General features: G+C 34.7%; 1 protein-coding gene across 1 annotated transcript in view; it reads right to left on the reverse strand.

The window, feature by feature from the left end:
• LOC107597202 (sarcolemmal membrane-associated protein-like) overlaps window positions 1-21,271 on the reverse strand; it is a 79,930-nt gene that overhangs the window by 11,688 nt on the left and 46,971 nt on the right. The window contains exons 6-18 of the mRNA XM_016288157.1: window positions 20,449-20,544; window positions 20,212-20,283; window positions 19,987-20,127; window positions 19,219-19,356; window positions 18,387-18,555; window positions 18,181-18,231; window positions 16,572-16,634; window positions 13,218-13,277; window positions 12,998-13,072; window positions 8,598-8,678; window positions 4,921-5,008; window positions 3,308-3,483; window positions 3,125-3,199 (exon numbers count right to left, since the gene is read on the reverse strand). Coding sequence (XP_016143643.1) covers window positions 3,125-3,199; window positions 3,308-3,483; window positions 4,921-5,008; window positions 8,598-8,678; window positions 12,998-13,072; window positions 13,218-13,277; window positions 16,572-16,634; window positions 18,181-18,231; window positions 18,387-18,555; window positions 19,219-19,356; window positions 19,987-20,127; window positions 20,212-20,283; window positions 20,449-20,544 — 1,285 coding nt within the window. The remainder of the gene's footprint in view (window positions 1-3,124; window positions 3,200-3,307; window positions 3,484-4,920; window positions 5,009-8,597; window positions 8,679-12,997; window positions 13,073-13,217; window positions 13,278-16,571; window positions 16,635-18,180; window positions 18,232-18,386; window positions 18,556-19,218; window positions 19,357-19,986; window positions 20,128-20,211; window positions 20,284-20,448; window positions 20,545-21,271) is intronic.

Raw genomic sequence — 21,271 nt, forward strand, 5'->3', positions numbered from 1 at the left:
TAATGTGAGCTACATATGAATATTTAAGTCCTTACATTAAAGTTCACACAAACTCTTTTCTCCGCTGTGGCTGTCAGTTATTCGTTCAACCAAAACCCTGGTTGCGTTCGGTTACGACACTCAGTTCGGTAGAGCTCTCTCCAAGATCATTCTGTTTTCCCATTATACTTGACATGTCTATGATTTTGCAAAAAGGATTTTATCTTCTTCCCGGAGTTTAGTGTTGTTTTGTTACTTGCTACCGGGTGTCTGTGAGAACAAAACACGGGCGTAGAAAAGACTATAAATTGTTTTTAACGTGCACAGTAACTGAAATTTAAAACGGTTAAAAGAAAGGCTCAATAATTGTTGCACAGATATAATACACTACGCATCAATTTTTCTTCCAAATTTCTATTAAAAAAATATTTTTTTTCCACTAAATATTTGGATTTCTAAAATGATTGTGCACTGATTTTTCTAGAAAAACTTTTGCTGCCAAATTATCCACTAACCTAGTTTATCGCTTTAACCTTTTCAAACTCTATGAATGATTATTTTAGGTTCAAATGGTGCGTGTATAAGGAACTGGAAGCAAGCAGAATTCGGCTATTTCTAATTAAAGTTCACACAAACTCTTTTCTCCGCTGTGGCTGTCAGTCATTCGTTCAACCAAAACCCTGGTTGCGTTCAGTTACGACACTCAGTTCGGTAGAGCTCTCTCCAAGATCATTCTGTTTTCCCATTATACTTGACATGTCTATGATTTTGCAAAAAGGATTTTATCTTCTTCCCGGAGTTTAGTGTTGTTTTGTTACTTGCTACCGGGTGTCTGTGAGAACAAAACACGGGCGTAGAAAAGACTATAAATTGTTTTTAACGTGCACAGTAACTGAAATTTAAAACGGTTAAAAGAAAGGCTCAATAATTGTTGCACAGATATAATACACTACGCATCAATTTTTCTTCCAAATTTCTATTAAAAAAATATTTTTTTTCCACTAAATATTTGGATTTCTAAAATGATTGTGCACTGATTTTTCTAGAAAAACTTTTGCTGCCAAATTATCCACTAACCTAGTTTATCGCTTTAACCTTTTCAAACTCTATGAATGATTATTTTAGGTTCAAATGGTGCGTGTATAAGGAACTGGAAGCAAGCAGAATTCGGCTATTTCTAAAGCACGCAGTGCCATCTACTGTTAAAAACTAAGCTCAGAATCGATTCGAGAGAGAATTGCGATGCCTTCGGAAAATCTCAGAATCGATGCAGAATCATTTCTCTATTCGCGATGCATCGATTTATTGTCTCAGCCCTAATCAAGAACAGAGATTTTTTTAGTCTATGCTGTTTTCAGTTCAGTAAACATTACTTGTAGTGTGTCTGGAATCCAATAATTGCAATAAGCTTTGAGCTTTTGATATGAAACAAAGACTGAATGTTCAAATTGTAATTTTTATAACAAAATTCAAACAATAAATGTTGTTTTGATGCTTCTTCATGTGTCGTAACAGACCACTGTAGCACCTTAGTTCAAGCGGCACCTGAACCGATCATCTCTTCCTCATTACTACTAGTTACAGCAAAAAAGTAAACATGAATGAACATCAGAAGGTATGCTGAATAAAACTGTATGACTTAACATCATGTCTCATGTAATCACTTAAAGTGTTTCAACCACATAAAGATGTCAATAAAACATTTATCTCAGGAAGCCATTCAATTTTTATAAACTCATTAGTCAGATAGAAAAAAAATAACTGTAGAGAAGAACATTTTCAAAAATATATACACTTCCATAAATATTAATTATAATTTTACTTCATTATTAATCTATGTTTGAATAAATTTGTCATAAAAACAGTGTTTAATTACAGCCACAGTTTAAATGATATTTCAACAACGAATTGGAGCAGAAACTTAATTATATAATTAAAAAGTTGATATAAAAACTGCCTTGTGTACAATTGAAATTAGGGCTGCCCTCAACTAAGGATTTTTCTGGTCGACTAGTAGACGTTCATTTTAAACATTAGTCGACTAATTGCACGTTTATTAATAAACCATTGAAATCATAATAATGAGCCTTTAATCGCCTACATAGCCTAATAAGCGCTCAAGCACACACACAAAGCTGCCACAGCGCACCGGCAGAAGAAATTATTATGAATGTGTCAGTGAAAAACAGTAAGGAGACTGCATTAACATTTTAATAATTTGATAAACTAGTGCTTTCTTTGTTTTCGGTTTAAGAGATGAAGTCTGCGACACTGACTCGTCATCTCCACAGTAGTGGATGCGCCTGTATGCATGTTTCATATGGATTACATAATCTGAGAATATTTGTTTTCCATTTGAATTGGTTCATTTGAAAGTAGACATTTCACTCTCTATTATATATTATCTATTATATTTCACTTTCACTTATTGTCTGTAAGGCAAAGATACACAGTTTCGCGCTCAAGTTCACATAGACCTAGACGGCAGAAAGCGCATCCTGTTTGCTTTCATTATTTGTGCACACAAATAAACGTAGAGTCTTCACCGATTTTAAAGATGCTTTACTCTTATCTGTATGACCAAACATGAGGGAGTATTTTAACATCAAGTGAGCGCACCGGCACCGCCACCTGTCCTGCAGTGAGCTACTGTTCAGCTTCCACACTCCACACAGACACTTGAACAGCGCACATTTCTCTGTTAACATTAGATTGAGCAGCCATGTAAAGTTGCTAATACTTACATATTTCAGATGATAAGCCATATTTGAGGTCGATGAATGATAGGCGAGTGTTTGGATGTCCTGCCTGATGTACTGTATTATAGCCGTTTACGATCAGTCGATCGAACTGTGTGACTTCGCCAGTGGGTTTTTTTGCCACTAAGTGACTAATAAAATTTTGGTCGACCAAGCCTCTTCTGGTCGACTAATGATTAGTCGACTATTAGGGGGCAGCCCTAATTTAAATGTTTATATGCAACTCAGTTTTTATTTTAGTGTTGATTAAATAAATGTAATCAATTGATTATTTAAAAAAATAATTTTGGTTGATCAACCCATACTGATGATTATATTTAGAAGTCTTTTTGAAGATTAAAGTCAAAACACTAAAGCCCACTTCATGTAAGTGTTGAATGACTCACTCTGTAAGAAGCGGATCTGTTTAGCAGATTCTTCAGTCTGCTGTCTGTTGGTTCTTCTCTCTTCCTCCAGCAGTGCTGATGAGAAAAAGACATTCAGCGATTCACACTAATGCCAGTGCAGTCATGACCCTCGATTATTAATGCCGAATCACTACTGAAGGAGCGTTTAGTACGCTGCCGTACCTTGCAGCTCGAGGCATTTCTGTTTGCCAGTGTTGGCGAGCTCCTGGGCCTCCTGCAGCTCTCGGTGGAGGTGTGGAATGACCTGCTCAGTGTCTCCAGCTTCCAGATTCCTGTCCATTTCTACAAACACACACAGAGCAGATGCTGCAGTGAGGGAGCATGAAGAAAAAACATGGCTGTAAAAAAAAAAAAAAAAGACATCAAGAGAGATAAACTGACGAGTGAAACCCCACACCCTCAGTATTGCATTAATAACTCATCCTGCCCGAACATGAATGATGCCTCAAATCATGCAGCTTGTTACGAAATCCTTGAACTTTTCTTAATGATTCTATCCCTCAGAGACCCAAGCATTGATATTGAGGATCAAAAAAATTTTCACACCTTTTCACATGTCTTCAGGAAGCCATTAGTTCAGGTTTCAGTTCAGGCAAAATTTGCCCCGGGGTATAATTTGGAAAAACATTGTGAAACTAACTCTGGGCATTTAGGGTTGCAAAATTATTTTTTGATAAAAATGTATTTAAATTTAAATGTAATAAACTTATCAAAGCATATTTTGAAGTAATTTTAATACAACTTAATTAAACAAAATTAAATCAATAATTTAAAAATGACTAGGCTACATTTTAAATTGTTTTATAACTAGAATAATTGCAACAATATTTTTTCACAATTATCCATTAGTTACAAATACATTTAGTTTTAGTTAAATGTAAAAAAAAAAGAAAAGTTTTTTTAAGTATTTAGTTAGGGACAATTTGCATTGAGCTATGATTTATAAAATGTTGTAAAACTGTGCATTTAGAGTTTTCAAAATTTCACTACAATTTTGTGATATAGTAAGAGGAACTTCTGAATACTTGCGAAAGTTTTGAAAACACAATTCAACACAATTTAACTATTTGAGCATTTAAATACTGTAAATGTATGTAAAAGCATATTTTTAATTATAATGTAGTGATTTTAATACCACTTCATTTAAAAATAGTCAGTGTTAAATCAATGAGACAATAATGATGAAATTGCTCAGAAAACACCCCCAAAAAATGTATTAGTTTTTGTACCATTCACTGTATAGATACATTTGAATATCAAAACTGTTGTTGTGATCAATTTCACAATCTCATATGTAGTTGGACCCACATCTAGTGACTTTTAGGTTATTATTTAATTGCTTTATACAAATATTGCATTTCTGGCTCTCCGAAAGCCAGGGGACTTTTGCACAGGGATGTAAATGTAAAATGCTGCAGTTCCTAATAAACGGACTGCAGACATATAAAATAACATATCTGTGCTAAAAATGCTTCTCCTAAAAGCCCAAAGCCGCCACTGTGAGTGTGAGACCAATCCATCACGATGGGTCAGAACCTTTGGCGCCACAAACGACGCATCCTGGTCGACCCCATGGGCAGAAACATCAAGGACTGAAACACGATTACCGCAAACCAAAATCAAGATGCTTGCTCAGAATCAGTTCATTATGTGAAGAATGATGTATTTCTGTTTGCTCAGTGCGTCAGTGAAAAACTTGAGTGCAAATGCACAACATGCACAACCCTGCTTGCATCGAACAATAGAATATCCAAAATACATTGACTTTAGACTACGGGACACAACTTGAAGCCTGATTACGTAAGTCCAGCACACGCTCAGACGGCTCTAATGCAAGATCTACAAATGGGCCGTTGAGATGACCTGCACCAGGCCAAGCAAAAGAGACATTAGACAGTCTCCTGCGTTCCCTCATAAGACTTCATGCCGAGCAAGCGCACATTTGCAGTCTCTCTGAGGAGCATCCAGTTGGTCTCTCATGTGGTCTTGTAACAACAGGCTTTTGGGAAACCTCCTCTGACCATAAACTGATGAATGTCCCCCTCTCTGAACACTCTACAGATGTCGGTAAAATCATGAGCTAATTTAAGGGCTGGTAATCTGTCATGATGTCAGACAAAGGGTGTTTACTGTGGGCGAGAGAGCTGCTTTCAGGCAAAATGATGTAACGAACTCGTCTACTTAGCGGTGTTTCTGAAGTTCTGCCATTTATTTAATGAGAGGGGGCATGAAGTGGTGTGTAATCTCATTCTGCTCCTTTTATCGGTGATTTCATCAAGAGCGTCTCAAAAGGATTTTATGGCTGAGATCGAGTATCACAGCCATATAAGGTTACATGTGTTCAGATAACTCATCATTAAGGCAATTGAATAACTCATGCCAGACGCCTCGGTGTAGATGCAATCTAGGGGTGAAAGACCAATTCAACAGTACCTCCTAGTGGCACATTTTACCACAGCTTTCTGGAGAAACCAAATCATTATGCAAAAACAAACGCAAATGTCTTATGATCCAAGACAAATACAGCAGAATTCCGAATGACAATTATAAACTGAACAATTAAGATATCTGCCTCACAAACACATGGGACCAGTGTTGTTCTCAACCAGGGGGTCGTGACCCACTACGGGGCTTAAACACATTTTTAAGGGGGTCAGAAAATTATACATGAATACATGTATAATACAAAAACAGCTAAAAGTCGAGATGAAAACTGTCATCATATTTCATTCCAGGGTTATTAGAGTTAACAAAAAAAACAACCTTGATGGTGTTAAAATAATTTAAAGCTGGAAAAAAAAATGTATACAATTTTTTTTATAGAAATATTTATAAATAAAAACACAACAAAACCACCAAAATGTTAAGAGCCAGAACCCTCGCGGTCTTGGGAAAACTTTGGATAAAAATAATGAATTTTAAAAGACTTTTAGACTTTGAAAAGTCATGAAAATTATTTAAAAATTCAAAAAATTCATGTACATTTCTAGAATGAATACAAATTTCTTATGTCAAGCTCTAAAAAAAAAAAATCATTAAAATATTAATATATTATTGAGTAGAAATTAGAGGTCGACCAATAGTGGATTTTGCCGATACCGATAGCTAGGTTGAACCACACTGGCCGATATAGGTTAATTAACCGATAGTTTTTAAAATGGATACTGAACAAAAACTAAAATAATGCTTTATTAAAAAAACAGTACTGAACCATACTAGTAGTAGTAGTAGTAATAATAAAAATGTTGAAATTAACACACTCTACCAAGGAACAATGCTTTCATTACACAGCTTTCATTAATCTTAATGTTACAAATGGACTCTTATTTTAAAGTGTTACCATTTCATTTCAACAGTCATGCTTAAAGATGCACATCTTTAAATATATATACAAAGGCCATAGCATTAAAATTATATACATATGGATATTGTATGTATACTCTCACACTTTAACTATTCTTAAACACTTGATGATTTTCTAATCAAAATAAAAGCGCAACGCTGAGTCTAGGACAGGGGTCGGGAAGCCTTTTTTTTTTTTTTTTCCCGAAAGAGCCAAAGTAAAAAAAAATAATAATAATAATGATAATAATAATAATAAATGTGTGTGTGTGTGTTTTCAATAACGTTTTAATAATAGTAACTTTATTAGGACCATGGAAACTAAAATACACAAATATGCAACAAATCGTCAAAAATTTAGCAGGGCTTTTACTGTGAGGTTGATTTACAACCTGAGAGGGGTGAATTCTCTTCAGTTCTCTCTCTGCGCGTGCAAGAGAAAAATAATGCACGGTGCCGACTGTATTTATGTGAATACACACCAGTGCAGGCATTTTGACACTCCGTGTTTTTACCGTTTTAGGTGTGCCACCGAAGACAAATCTACTATTGCTTGTCCGTGTTCCACTCAGACCTCGCGCGCAGAAAACATCCAGTCAGAAGCGGATTGAGTTCTGTTTCACGGCTTTGAGTTTTTAATACTGTCTGTCTTTTTAATATCAAGAATGTCCCGCTCTTTTTTGTCCCATTCATTCACGTTCCTTTATTAATAACGCTAACAGTCCCACCCGCTGAGAGCTGCGCGGAAAAAGTTAAAGTAACCGGTGAAATGTTATATGTAAAACATATAAAACAAAGTATATGTTTCAGTCCTGTCATTTTTTTTACATACTTTTACACTTTTTCTGCTGTTCAAAAATCTTTCTTTTCGCCATTACCACAAAGCTACGAATCTGAGTGCAGGAGCTGTACGTTACCATAGAAACGTCAATGGTTTGCTCGTGACTCTCGCAAACAGCTCTGACCGCGCACTGAACACGCACTTTGGCACCTCTAGTAGAAATTACTATTTTTGAATAGAATTACTATTTGTGGGTTAAAAATCATTAAAAAAAAATATAAGCCATATAAAGTCATTATTGAACCTTGAAGAACATTCAATTCTTGAATGTTCTGAAATCAGAAATGTAATTATTTTGATTTCAATATAATTTTACTATTTATTTGGGGAATAATAATATTAAATGGGAAAAAAGCAGCTTAAAGAAGTAGTAGCATAAATATCTATTTTTCCCCCCCAAAAAGTCAAAAAGGTTGAGAACCACTGATTTAATGGGATGAAAAACGAGTTAACTTTTCTTGGTTGTATTGTTTTGGCTTGGCACCCAATTTTATGCAAAATTAAAGCACTTTACGCCCAATCAATGTTTTCCATAATCTTCCAAAGATAACTTTGTAGATAACTATTTATATATATATCACTGTACATTGAGAATTCAGCAACTTGATCTTGAGGTGCACTACACCTACAATCCACTTATGAGCTTAGTACCGTTTTTGCACCAGAAAGAGTTTTTTTCCCCCCAAAAACAGTAACATTGTTAGTTCTACTGGTGTTTCTATCCAGATTTCTCCTCATTATCTTCAGCTGGAAACACATGCATGCTAGAATAAACCTTCTTTAATCAAGAAGGTAGAGAAAAGCTCCAGCAGCACACATCCCTCTGGTCTTGGCCGCCTCTGAGTCTGCCTGGCACATCCTACACTTCATCAAGTGTGCCCTCGAACAATGAGGTGCTGAAACTGGCACTTCCTCCCTGATCCGAGCCAGCGCTCCTTATCTGACGTCCCATTAAAGGACATGTGCTCGATGCAATCACGACAGCCCACTTAGACTGAATTAAACCAAACGCCAGGCGAGTCTGAAAAACATTTTTGTTCAATGAGAACTTGCCTAATTGCTAAAAAAAAAAAAAAGAATCTGAAAAACATGAGGAAAAACTAGTGTGAAAATATGAGCTTGAATCAGATTAATTAGAAAAATGAACAGTGACTATAGGTTTTTCATATAATACTTATTATATCTGGGGGAAAAAGTGGGATGTATCAATGAAAGCTGTAGTAACCAAAACACAGCAAAAAATTACAAGTGTGTCCATGTTTCACGTACCTGATGTGTCGTCACTGCTTTTGTCCTTGCTGGGGCTCAGAGTATCTGACATATCGCACTCTTTAGCGTCTATTTGGTTTTCTATAGAGGCAGAGCGGAAGAGACCACTTAGATGAGAGGGGGGACAGAATCATAACTCAAAACAACATTAAAATAAGCATAACTATACAGCGATAACAACCTTTACCAGGCTCTCTGCTTCAGTATCTATATCCAAACAGGAGTGTGTTTGATGGCTGTTTATATATTAATCACAATTACTCTTGATCTACAATAGCAGGCAGTGAATGAGCCCCCCTGTAGTTCATCCTCTCTGGCTGGTGGTAGTTATTGCCCACACATGGTCATTTGAGTGACCTGGGCTTCCAATGGGACATACAGTCACATGCTAAACTAGTTGCAGATTTAGTTTTGCGCTGCTGTAGTATCCATGTGGACTAAAAAGAGTTATAAATGTGGTTTGAACAGGAAGAGGTGACGCCGGTCTAAAGAAAACTCCTGGCAACATGTTCATGCATCATCGGATATGAATGAATGGCACCTCAAATTTTCAGTATGAAAGCTGTAGATGTCAATCAAAAAATCACTATCAGTCAATGCTGTCTAGATATTTCCATTACTCTCAGACATCAGGCCAAACGTTGCACATTTAAATCAATATATGACCTGAAAAACCACCCATCCTGCAGTTACATCACATGATAGATCTTCTGAACTCAGTGTTCCATGAATAAGCACAGTGAAGCGAACAAACAGTGACTCAGTGGGACTGAATGGATAAAAACGAAATTATGTCGTCATAGGTAACGGTTGACCGGTGAATTATGGTCTAATCTGTGTGGCCATAATCTCAGACTCTAATCTGAAGAGAATTGAGGGGTCAAGGTCAGACGCCCCAGCAGCTGTGAGGGGTCAGACACACAAGAACAGCACAAAGAGGACGGGGTCAAGGTCTAAATGCCACCTCATTCATAAGCTTTCATAAGGTTATAACCTGGTCCAGAGTGAATATACAAATTTTTTCCTGGACTGATTATAGTATTTAAACATTTAAAAATGTAAACGAAAAAGTTACAACAAATAGCTTTTGTTATTTTTATCATCATTATTATTTTTCACTATCAGTCAATGCTGTCTAGATATTTCCATTACTCTCAGACATCAGGCCAAACGTTGCACATTTAAATCAATATATGACCTGAAAAACCACCCATCCTGCAGTTACATCACATGATAGATCTTCTGAACTCAGTGTTCCATGAATAAGCACAGTGAAGCGAACAAACAGTGACTCAGTGGGACTGAATGGATAAAAACGAAATTATGTCGTCATAGGTAACGGTTGACCGGTGAATTATGGTCTAATCTGTGTGGCCATAATCTCAGACTCTAATCTGAAGAGAATTGAGGGGTCAAGGTCAGACGCCCCAGCAGCTGTGAGGGGTCAGACACACAAGAACAGCACAAAGAGGACGGGGTCAAGGTCTAAATGCCACCTCATTCATAAGCTTTCATAAGGTTATAACCTGGTCCAGAGTGAATATACAAATTTTTTCCTGGACTGATTATAGTATTTAAACATTTAAAAATGTAAACGAAAAAGTTACAACAAATAGCTTTTGTTATTTTTATCTATTATCATCATTATTATTTTTAGGCAGAAAGGATTTAAAAGTTTTTAAAAGTAAATGAAAAATGTACTCCAAATAGTTTGTTTTAAACCTATTATTATTATTGTTATTATTATTAGGCTCAATGAGCCGGAAGATTTAAAATTGTAAACAAAAAAAAGTTTACAATAAATATGTTTTAAACTTTATTATTATTATTATTAGGCAGAATGGTGCAAAATTCTAAAATGTAAATTTAAAAAGTACAACAAATAGGTAACTTTTTCTTTTACCAATTATTAGGGATGCACCGGTATCGGGCCCGATACTGAGCTCCTGTACTCGTTAAAATGCCCCGATACCAAACGCCGATACCACACAGCATGTGATAAGTGCCATATTCAGACAAAGAAACACCCACAACAGAACAACAGACAGCAGAATGGAGTTATTAGAGATTAAGGATGTCTACGAAGTATATGTATGCAATGTATATATGTATATAATACATTATATTGTTAAACATTCAGTATTAACGCCTGTATAGCTGATGTGCGCGAGTTGATAAGCAAAGCGCACTGAGTGGATTGAGCGCGAGGCAGCGCAGATGCGCGAGCTTGTCGAGTGAATATACCTTTCTCACAGACATCACTGGAAAGTTTGTAGTTCGATCGGATACGTAGTTAGCACACGCATCATTTGGATTAAAACTAAATCGTAAAAATAAGACCAATCGCAGCACGTTTCAGATGAAAAAACGCGACTTCTATTTCTGAAAATATCAGTTAGGAGATTTATAACGAGCGGTTCCCTGCATTAATACAGCAAAGCGCGTGATTAAAGTACTAAGCCGCTGCAATGGAGCAGCTCTAATGCTATTAAATTAAAGATGATGTATCATAGAGCAAAACAATGAACAGTGAAAGTAACAAAAACTTGTAAAATACATTTTAATGGGCATAATTAAGTGTGAAAATAACAGAAGGATATACAGTCAAACCAGATATAATTTTTGATATTTTTTTACTAGTGGGTGCAGGACACTATAGTTAATGTATGTAAGTGAGGATAGCAAAATAAAGTAAACTGTGACAAATCATACCCAAAAACTCTTCATACAGTGGACTACCAGTAAAACTGATACAAATTTGGGACCAAAAATTATTCAGACAAAAAAAATTGAAGTTGAGGTTTGCATGAAGCTGGGTGACAGCATGCCCAGGAGACTACAGGCTGTCATTGAGGCTAAGGGTTGCCCGACTAAGTATTGATAGTTGTGTAAATACTGTGAGATTAACAGCCATCTAATTTTTGGCTGATTGTAACCCATAACATACATAATCCATTTCTATCAGAGTTATCTAACATTATCAAGCTGAATTTGTTCTGACTCCGTTTAACTCTGAGTTCTTGTTATATTTTATTACCATTTTCTAAACTATAGCGAATAAACTGTCATAATGGGAGAAATGTTGAAGGTGTCTGAATAAATTTCGGTTTGACTATCTATTTGATAAATAAAGTTAACCAACTAACATTATACATACTCTTTTGGTTTCTGTACCCAATATTTAAAAAATTTACAAATGCAATAAAAATATCGGTATTGATACTCGGTATCGGCAAGTACCAAAAATAAAAGTATCGGTATCGGGCGAGTACTGGAAAAAGTGGTATCGGTGCATCCCTACCAATTATTATTACATAGAATAGATTTAAACATTTTTAAATGTAAATGAAAAAGTTACAACAAATAGCTTTTGTTATTTTTATCTATTACCGTATTAGCCCGAATATAAGACGACCCTGATTATAAGACGACCCCCCTTTTTCCAGATGTACCTTTTGGAAAAAGGCTTTTTGAAAACCAAATCTTGTTTTTTCTCAGTAAAACACATTTTGTCTTCAATTATTTTCATATTGCATATTTTTCCTATTTTAATTTTTGTTTTGAAAATATGGTAAAACTGGTCAAATTTACTAATAATCACATTTTAAAAAAATACACTTTTTGATATACCATTAAAAAAAAAAAAAACAGGTAGCCCATCTGAATTAGGACATTTAGGCTATCCATCTAATAGTAGCCTACCAAAATCTTATTAACAGTAGAAGTTAAATCTTACTGTAGTTTTAAAATCACACATTATTATTAGGCTGAATATATTTAAATATATATTTTTTAAAAAACAGTTGCCGTTTATTATTATGCAAAATAGATTTAAACATTTTAATGTGTAAACAAATTGTTACAACAAACAGCTAATTTGTATTTTTTTTCTTTTTGACCTGTTATGATGACGATTTATTAAGATCAATGATTTTAAACATTATATAGCAGAAACGAAAAAGTTACAACAAATGATTTGGTTTTTATCTATTATTATTATAAATAGATACAACTGATTTAACCTTTTAAATGTAAATTAAATTCACAACAAGTAGTATACCTACTCTTATTTTAATAATAATAATAATAATAATAATAATAATAATAGACAGTTAGCTAAAACTCCACAGATGATGATGATCTTATTAGAGCTCATTACAGTATGACCCTGACCTGGTCATGCTCTTTGATGATGCTAAAAATAACCATAATGCTCATTCCTGCCACCCAGAGAGCGCAGTTGTTTAATTTGGTTTTAAATAGAGGTCAGGGTGAAACCATGTGCCTCCATTGCCATCAGATTGCATCATACCAGTGTGATGTTCCCTATAACCGAGCTTAATCTACAAAGAATCAGATTTGATTAAACGTTGATGAAAGTGACAGAAATGTGATGATACCTTTAAGCCTGTCTGGACTGGCCAAGCTGTTGTCCACTGTCGTCTGGTTATTCTGGAGATGTGCATCAATGACTTCTGTGAAATAAAACAGGAAAACATGTCAGGTCTCTGCTCCATTCTTGAGTCCATGAATGGTTCACCTCAAATGAACCTCAAAAGTGTGAAAACGGCCTTAGTGTCTTTCCCAATAAATCGATAAAAACACAATATGTTATCTTACCGTCAAAGTTAGACAGCTTGTTAATGGATGAGTCCACCGCTTCCTTCAGCTGCCTCACCGCTGGTTAAAAAAAAGAGAAAAAGCATTTCAGTATATCTGTCTTCTTGCTCACCTGGTGCATCTATTAAATATTTAGCATTAAATATCAAATCTCAGTCATTATATGACACTGATGCAGCCCAAATGAATACAGTATCAGCAGCAGCAAAACTGCATTTGTAGTTTTTTCCATACATACAGAACAAAGCAAAAAATGAAACATGAAAAGCATCAGTGGAAGCTCATAGACTTCAGAACGCATGCTGGTGAGAGTGAAAATCCCCGGGAATAGAGAAAATCCATCAGCTGGAGGTGAAGTGAGAACAGACGGCATGCAAGGGTGTTTCGTTAAGAATCCATGTCGAGTTTGGAGAAGGATATTCACTTTCTCAGGGAAAGCTTATGATCTGATCTCCACATACAGATTTCAGATTATACAACAGATCCTGAGAGCCTCTCTGTTCTGCAATATAGTGTGATGTATTCACATATAGCATGGTGTGTTGAACTTTATGACTTAAAACAAAAAAACAGCAATATAACTTTCCAAAATTGCTTAAGGAGATCCAACTAGAACTAACTTTAGCTGAAGTACAAACCAAAGCATACGCCAAACAATGTTTTAATCATTACAAGCTGAATGAAAGTCAGAAAATAAGCCAGCATTTCACCAGATCTGGAACGAGGCGCTTAAATACAGTCAACACCAAAACACATTTTAGCCTCCAAATGACAAAATCACTTGATAAAGATGACTGCATATTTCTTCCTATTAAAAGGACAGTCTATTCGACTGGGCTTCACTATGCTAGACAACACCCAATAATATTTCTGTGAAAGTACTTGGATTAATTTTTTTAAACAATTTATTATTTTATTATGCACGTCTGTTGTGAATATACATTTTTAATAAGATGTCATCTGAACAATCAATGAGTCTGAAAAATCAATGCTGGTCCTAATGAAAAAATTATATTTAATAATGAATGTTTCTTGGTTTAAAATGATTTTTGAACTCTATAATGGTTCTGAATAATTTACAGAGTCAGATTCAAACCCACTTTTGAATTTAACACCGATTTGTAAATCTTTCTGAATGAAAAAGAACCAGTTCATAAGAGTAATTTGTTCACAGTGAATTGCTTGTTGAATGTACAACACCACAGAAAGATTTAGGAACCACTAGCATGCTCTAAAAACAAGATTGACTAAGATAATATTTAACGAACCGCATATGGAAAAAAATTCTCTAGTATCACTAGGGGTGCGCGATATGGCAAAAATATCGTATCACGATTATTATTAGTTTTTAACTTTTTTTTAGAAATATCACGATTTTATCATGATTCTTTGTCATGTTGGTTTTACTATTTTGCAAGTTGTCTGAGCATTACAGCCAAATTTAATTTCCCTATTATAAAGACAAAGCCTTTCAAGCTAACAAAATATAAAAAAAGAATGGCAGATATTTAAGCCAAAGTGGGCCAAAAAAAATAATAAATCTGTGTCATTATTTTATCTTTGTTATTAAAAAATGTGAACAAAAATACACATTACAACTACACATAATATACAAATAAAACAAGGTTTAATTTTCAGGTACAATAGGTTTATTTAGCAGGAGCATTCAAGAAATTGAATGAATAAATATAATTATTATATAATAATAATATAATAATTGATTCCTATTAAAGCAACTGTATTAAAGTTTTTCAGTCAAGTGTAGTAAGTGATTTTTCTCTTTGTGTTTTGTTGTTTTATAAACATTAAAGGGAATAATTCACCCAAAAATATTTTTTATACCATCATTTACTCGAAAGTTGTTTTAAACCTGAATGAGTTTCTTTTCTCTGCTGAACATAAATGTTATTTTGAAGAATGTGTAAAACCAAACAGTTGCGTCTTCCATAGTATTTTTTTCCCCCTACTATCAAATATCTTCTTTTCTGTTCACCACAAGAAAGAAATTAATGCAGGTTTGGGACAACATGTTAAGAGTAAATAATGACAGAAATTTATTTTAGGGTGAACTATCCCTTTAATGACAGTCAGCTGCATGTTCAGTACTGTCCCTTTAAGAGCTGTACGCGTCAAATATACAGGGACGTATCCATTTTTCGGAAAGTAACTGTTTACTTTCATTTTAGACATAACCAACTGAGTCTATATGTAAACCTTGTGTGTTTTGACAGTATTAGCGCAAAATATAACTTAGTCCAGTAATCAGGCGCTGTTTGACAGGCTTTTTAGTGCGCGCGCTTCGGGTGTACACGCTCAGAAAAAGCACACGTCAGAACAGCACGTGAATGAAACATTTAACCGGCAAGGCTTTAAAGCACATAAAAATAATGTACTTTTGTGATTGTGAATAAGTGCAGTGTCCCGTGAGTGTAACTCTACCGCTGAGTTAACACTGATGTGAATGCATGTGGCATTGTACAGTATGTAGATTAGAGAGGGAGGCACCAGAACTGCAACTGATAGAATGTGCGCTGTAATACGATGCTACGATATTTCTTCAAAAGCAAATCTTGGGAGACATTTTAATCAACCACAATCAAAAATTGTCATATCGCACACCCCTAAGTATCACCAAAGGACAAAAGACTTTAAATTCATTGCAAATGCAAAAAAATAAAAATATATAGCCCTGCATTTTGAAACAAACCAAAAAAAGGCCTACTGTGACCTAATTTGATGATGCTGAGTTCAAAAATATCAATAAAAAACATCACATTCAAATAGCAATCAAGATTTTCTAATTCATTTGAAATTATCCATTTATCAAAATAACAAAAGCAGTCAAATGTCAAAAGTTTTAATGAAAAAAAGTATTCAAAACATGCCATTTTAATACACAAAAGAGTGGACAAGTGGAAACCAGCATTAGAAATAAAATAACATCTGCAGAATTAATAATACATGTGAAAACTGGCTGAGAATTGAACAAGTATTTGTAATCTGGCTCAGAGGAAGACAGGGATCATGTCTTTATGGTGTTTTTCTGCTGATTAAGGGACAATACAAGACAACTTCACCTTACTAATGCTTCTCAAAAATAAAAATTCTACAAATTTTGTGAAAAACTGCGATGTGCTTGATTAAAACAGGCACTATTTTTAAAATCAGCACCTCAAGATTAGTAAGAAAGAAGCATATTGAGCAAATATGATGCAGGGCGGTGCTTAAGGTTCTTAAGCTTAAATGTCCCTGTAAACACCTAATTCACTTTACAGAGTAAACCTGCTTTGGTGCTCATAAGATGGTTCATTAGTACGGCTGAGGAAGACGTTGGAAAGAATGCGGTGTACTCACATTGACACTCAATGTACTGTTGGATTAAAGTGCAGTCTCCTCCACTCTTTAAAAGAAAGTGGTCTACCAAAGAAAGAAAAACCCTCCATTAAATGAACAGCAAATGGAAGAAATCCCACATCGAGGGGCATCAGATGATATTAAAACAAAAGCCAGATCTACAGGATACAACATGAGACGCAACCAAACAGAGATGCAGAGGGCAGGACAAGGACACAGACGGAGACACCTCACTGCCCTGAAGAGACTGACTGACACCTGTCATTCACCTGTCATCTCAGGGACAGACACTGCGACATGGAGGTCTGGTACTAAAAAAATCAAGGGTCATGCTTTAGCAGATTATTCCTCCTCTTTCAAGTTTCAGAAATACTGAATTTGGCTGGGAATCTTCCAAATAAAATCCTCAAAATTAAAGCTTTCTCATTTTAACGTTTAAAATCAAAGAAATTGAGACAGCTATAAATATTAGCAATGTAATTTTATAGTTATACTGTAAAATAAAATTATGGTTACATTACTTTTCTTGAATACTTTTTTATTTACAGCGAAACAGTATTATTACAATAGTAATACTTCTAATTTTGTACTACTACTACAAACAACAACAACAATAATAATAACTGATTATTATTCTTATTATTTTATACATATTGGTATATAATTACAATTTCATGGCCAAATTTTGCATTCCTACAAACAAGCACAGTAAACCTGAAACTCATTACAGAAAGAAAAAAATAAAAATAATTAATAGAAAATGTAAAAATTAAATTGCAATGTTTTTGTAAATTATTCCATTTAAAATGTTTTAGAAATACTGAATCTGTCAGGGGATCTTCTAAATAAAATCTTCAAAATAATCTTAATCTTATCACTTGGAAAATAAATAAAAAATGGCATAAATATTAGTATTGTAATTTTGAAGTCTGTAAAAAAAAATCTTCAAAATAATCTTAATCTTATCACTTGGAAAATAAATAAAAAATGGCATAAATATTAGTATTGTAATTTTGAATAAAATCACAGCATTTATTTGGTTAACTGTTGTATTATTCTTTTTTAATTCATAATTTTTTTTTATTTACAGTGGAATATCATTATGATAGCAATATTTCTAATTTTGTTTTATTTAGTAGCAGTAGTAATAACATTAACTTATGATTATGAATATTAAAATTATTATCTTATTGTTTTATATTGATTTTTATTTATATTATTTTAGAATCATATTTTTTTTTGGCAAACTGTGAAGCCCTACAAACAAGCACATAAAACCAGAAACTAAAATAAATAAATAATTTCATATCGCAATCACATTATTTTTTTATCAGAAAAATCACAATTACATTATCCCCCAAATCGTGCAGCCCTGTAATCTTCTATAGTTTCCAATCTGGCTGCCCTATTAAAAATGAACACACATGCTCAATGCAAAAGTTCAAGGCCTTCGAGACAGAACGGAAGCAAAGCCGGACAGACAGAAAGAAAGAGGGACAGAACGAAAAATGAAAAAAAGGCAACCAAAGGCGAGCTCCCATGCTGAATTAGTCAAGGAGGCGATGCATGGTTAGCAGCACACTAGCAGACGCATGCGTCTCCAACTCACCTAAACTGTTGTTTTCCTTTATGCTTTTCTCCTGCAGCTGTTCTAACCGGACTGGAAAACGACAACGAGAAGATTTGGGATGACCAAAAATAAGAGCTCTATACTGACAGATGCTCCTCCTCAACCTGTTTCGTCTATTTAGTTACCGTGATAAGGGAGTCCACCGTTCTCAACTGAGAGAAATATAGCATGCTTGTGTGTTTTACCTTGCAGGGCTGTTAGTCTCTCATTCGTGAAGTCATTGTCCGCCTGCAGAGCTTCGATTTGAGCTTGAAGCACCTGTTCTTTCTCCTCCATCTCTTCGATCTTCAGCTGTAGCTCTTTTTTCTCATTCAGGCCTTTCTGAGTGAGCTCCTCATGTTTGCCCTCTGCCAACTGAACATAAACATTAAGAAATGTAAAGGAATAGTTAGCACAAATATTCAAATTTTCTAAAAGTTTACTCAAACTCAGGCCATCCATTATGTAGGTGAGTTTGTTTCAGATTTAGAGAAATGAAACCCTAGCATCCCATCACTTGCTCACCAATGGATCCTCTGCAGTGAATGGGTGCAGTCAGAATGAGAGTCCGAACAGCTGATAAAAACATCACAATGATTCACAAGTAATCCACACCACTCCAGTCCATCTCCTGTTGTCGTTTCACATCAAAATCCACAAACTCCAAAAAAAAAGGAGAGAGAATTCTCTCCTGATTCAGACCAGACCACTTTTTCCATTATGGACTCATATTTTAGCCAGATCCCAGATGGATTTGTTTCTTACAAACACACAGCTTTTGGCTTCACAAGACGTTAACTGATGGACTGGAGTGGTGTGGATTACTTGTGGATTATTGTGATGTTTTTATCAGCTGTTTAGACTCTCATTCTGACGGCACCCATTCCCTGCAGAGGATCCATTGGTGAGCAAGAGATGTAATGCTACATTTCTCCAAATCTGATGAAGAAACAAATCTCATCTTGAATGGCCTGAGGATGAGCACATTTTCAGAAAATATTAATTTTGGGCGTGTCAGTGGGTGAAGGTCAGACATGCCTTGATCTTTTCGGTGAGATCCTTGATTTCATTGACAGCGCCATTGTATTTGTTGGCGAGTTCTCTGAGCTCCTCCTGTGTGCGTTCGTTCATCTCTCTCAGGTGTGTGCACTCGTCCTCGGTGTTACTCAAACTCCTCTGCAATACAATAACAGATCAATTGAAACAAACACAACAGAAAACATGCAATGGATATAACTGGCTATGATGCTTTACATCTAAATCCTCCTTTACCAGGGTAAAATCTATATGCATAGACTGCAAGTTGCATATTGCTTTTTCTTGAGCAGCAAAATCAGCATATTAGAATGATTTCTGAAGGATCACGTGACACTGACGACTGGAGTAATAATGCTGAAAATTCAGCATTGCATCACAGGAATAAATTTGATATTAAAATATATTCAAATAGCAAAACAGCTTTTTTAAACTAACAATATTTCAGAATATTACGGTTTTGTTTCTGTACGTTTAATTAGGTAAATGCAGCATGCATATATATACAGTGGGTACGGAAAGTATTCAGACCCCCTTAAATTTTTCACTCTTTGTTATATTGCAGCCATTTGCTAAAATCATTTAAGTTGATTTTTTTTCCTCATTAATGTACACACAGCACCCCATACTGACAGAAAAACACAGAATTGTTGACATTTAAATGTAAGGGGGTCTGAATACTTTCCGTACCCACTGTATATATAAAAATATAGCTCTTTTATAATAGCCCTTTCATTTAGGAATTAATAAACCATTTTGTTGTGTTTTTACCTCCACCTCGGACAGCTTCCTCACCACCTCAATTTTCTCCTGAAGGACCCGCCTCAGGGACTCTTTGGCTGTCGTCTCATAATTGTGTTTGTCCTCTGTTAAGGCTACAAGCTCCTTTCGGATACCATCTTCTGTTTGGTTCTGAGGAAACAACATGCTTTGGTGAAGCAGAAACTATATTCTGTGAGCACACATCCAAATACTCAAAGCATACATAGGCCTTACTTTTGAATATGCTTGCAACTGATTCCCCATCACCTCCAATCTAGAGAGTAACCGGTCTTCATCGATTAAAGCCTTAAAGACACAAACAGACTCTGTTATCATGACAAAAGCAGTAGTATAGTGGAACAAACAATCATAATTGTAACATATTCTGAGCACTACTAAACATGCCTATAAACAGCCATCTGTATTGAATAATTAATAATAGTCTCTCTTTAATTGCGATGTGTGATGTACCTGCCAGCTGCTCTCTGATGCTTCCTGTGTGCTGGCAAGCAGCCTCTGTAAAGTGGCCAACTTCTGCTCCAGCATCTGCTCTCTGTGTAAGGCCTCCTGAAGGACACAAACACACCAACATTATCAGATTTCTAATATGTATTCTATTCAAAAGATATATTTTAAACAAAAGTAAACTTTTGATCAGCAAGGACGTATTAAATTGAGTAACAGTGTCAGTAAAGTCTATAATATTGTTACATAAATATCTATTTTTAAAAATGCTGTTCTATTAATCAATCTATTAAGATTTTTTTCCACAAAAAACGAATTAATGATTAAATAAATAAATAAAATCAGCATATTAGAATGATTTCTGAAGAATCACTGAAGTAATGGCCCCTGAAAATTCAGCCTTGCGTCACAGGAATAATTAATATTTTAAGATAGATTCAAATATAAAACAGCTATTTTAAATTGTAATATTATATCAAAATTTGACAGTTTTTCCTGTATATTTCATCAAATAAATGCAGAATTTTAGAGACTTTTGAGACAGTAATATACTGAATTATATATACACTATAAAATGCAATATATATTACATACATGTTATAATACATATATTATTATATACAGTATATAATACATCATATTACATACACTACATAATATATAGTAAATACATTTTAAATAATATAATTAATCCTGCATTTATTTGACTAATGATAATAATTATCATCATTATTATTATGTAATTTATAATTATAGACCATAATATGGTTCACTGAATAGACATATCTCAACTTGCAAAATCTTTGAATTTGGACTCTTAATGTCTTTA

This window comes from Sinocyclocheilus grahami, unplaced genomic scaffold, assembly GCF_001515645.1.
Source record: "Sinocyclocheilus grahami isolate Dianchi unplaced genomic scaffold, SAMN03320097.WGS_v1.1 scaffold229.1, whole genome shotgun sequence".
Taxonomy (NCBI): Eukaryota; Metazoa; Chordata; class Actinopteri; order Cypriniformes; family Cyprinidae; genus Sinocyclocheilus; species Sinocyclocheilus grahami.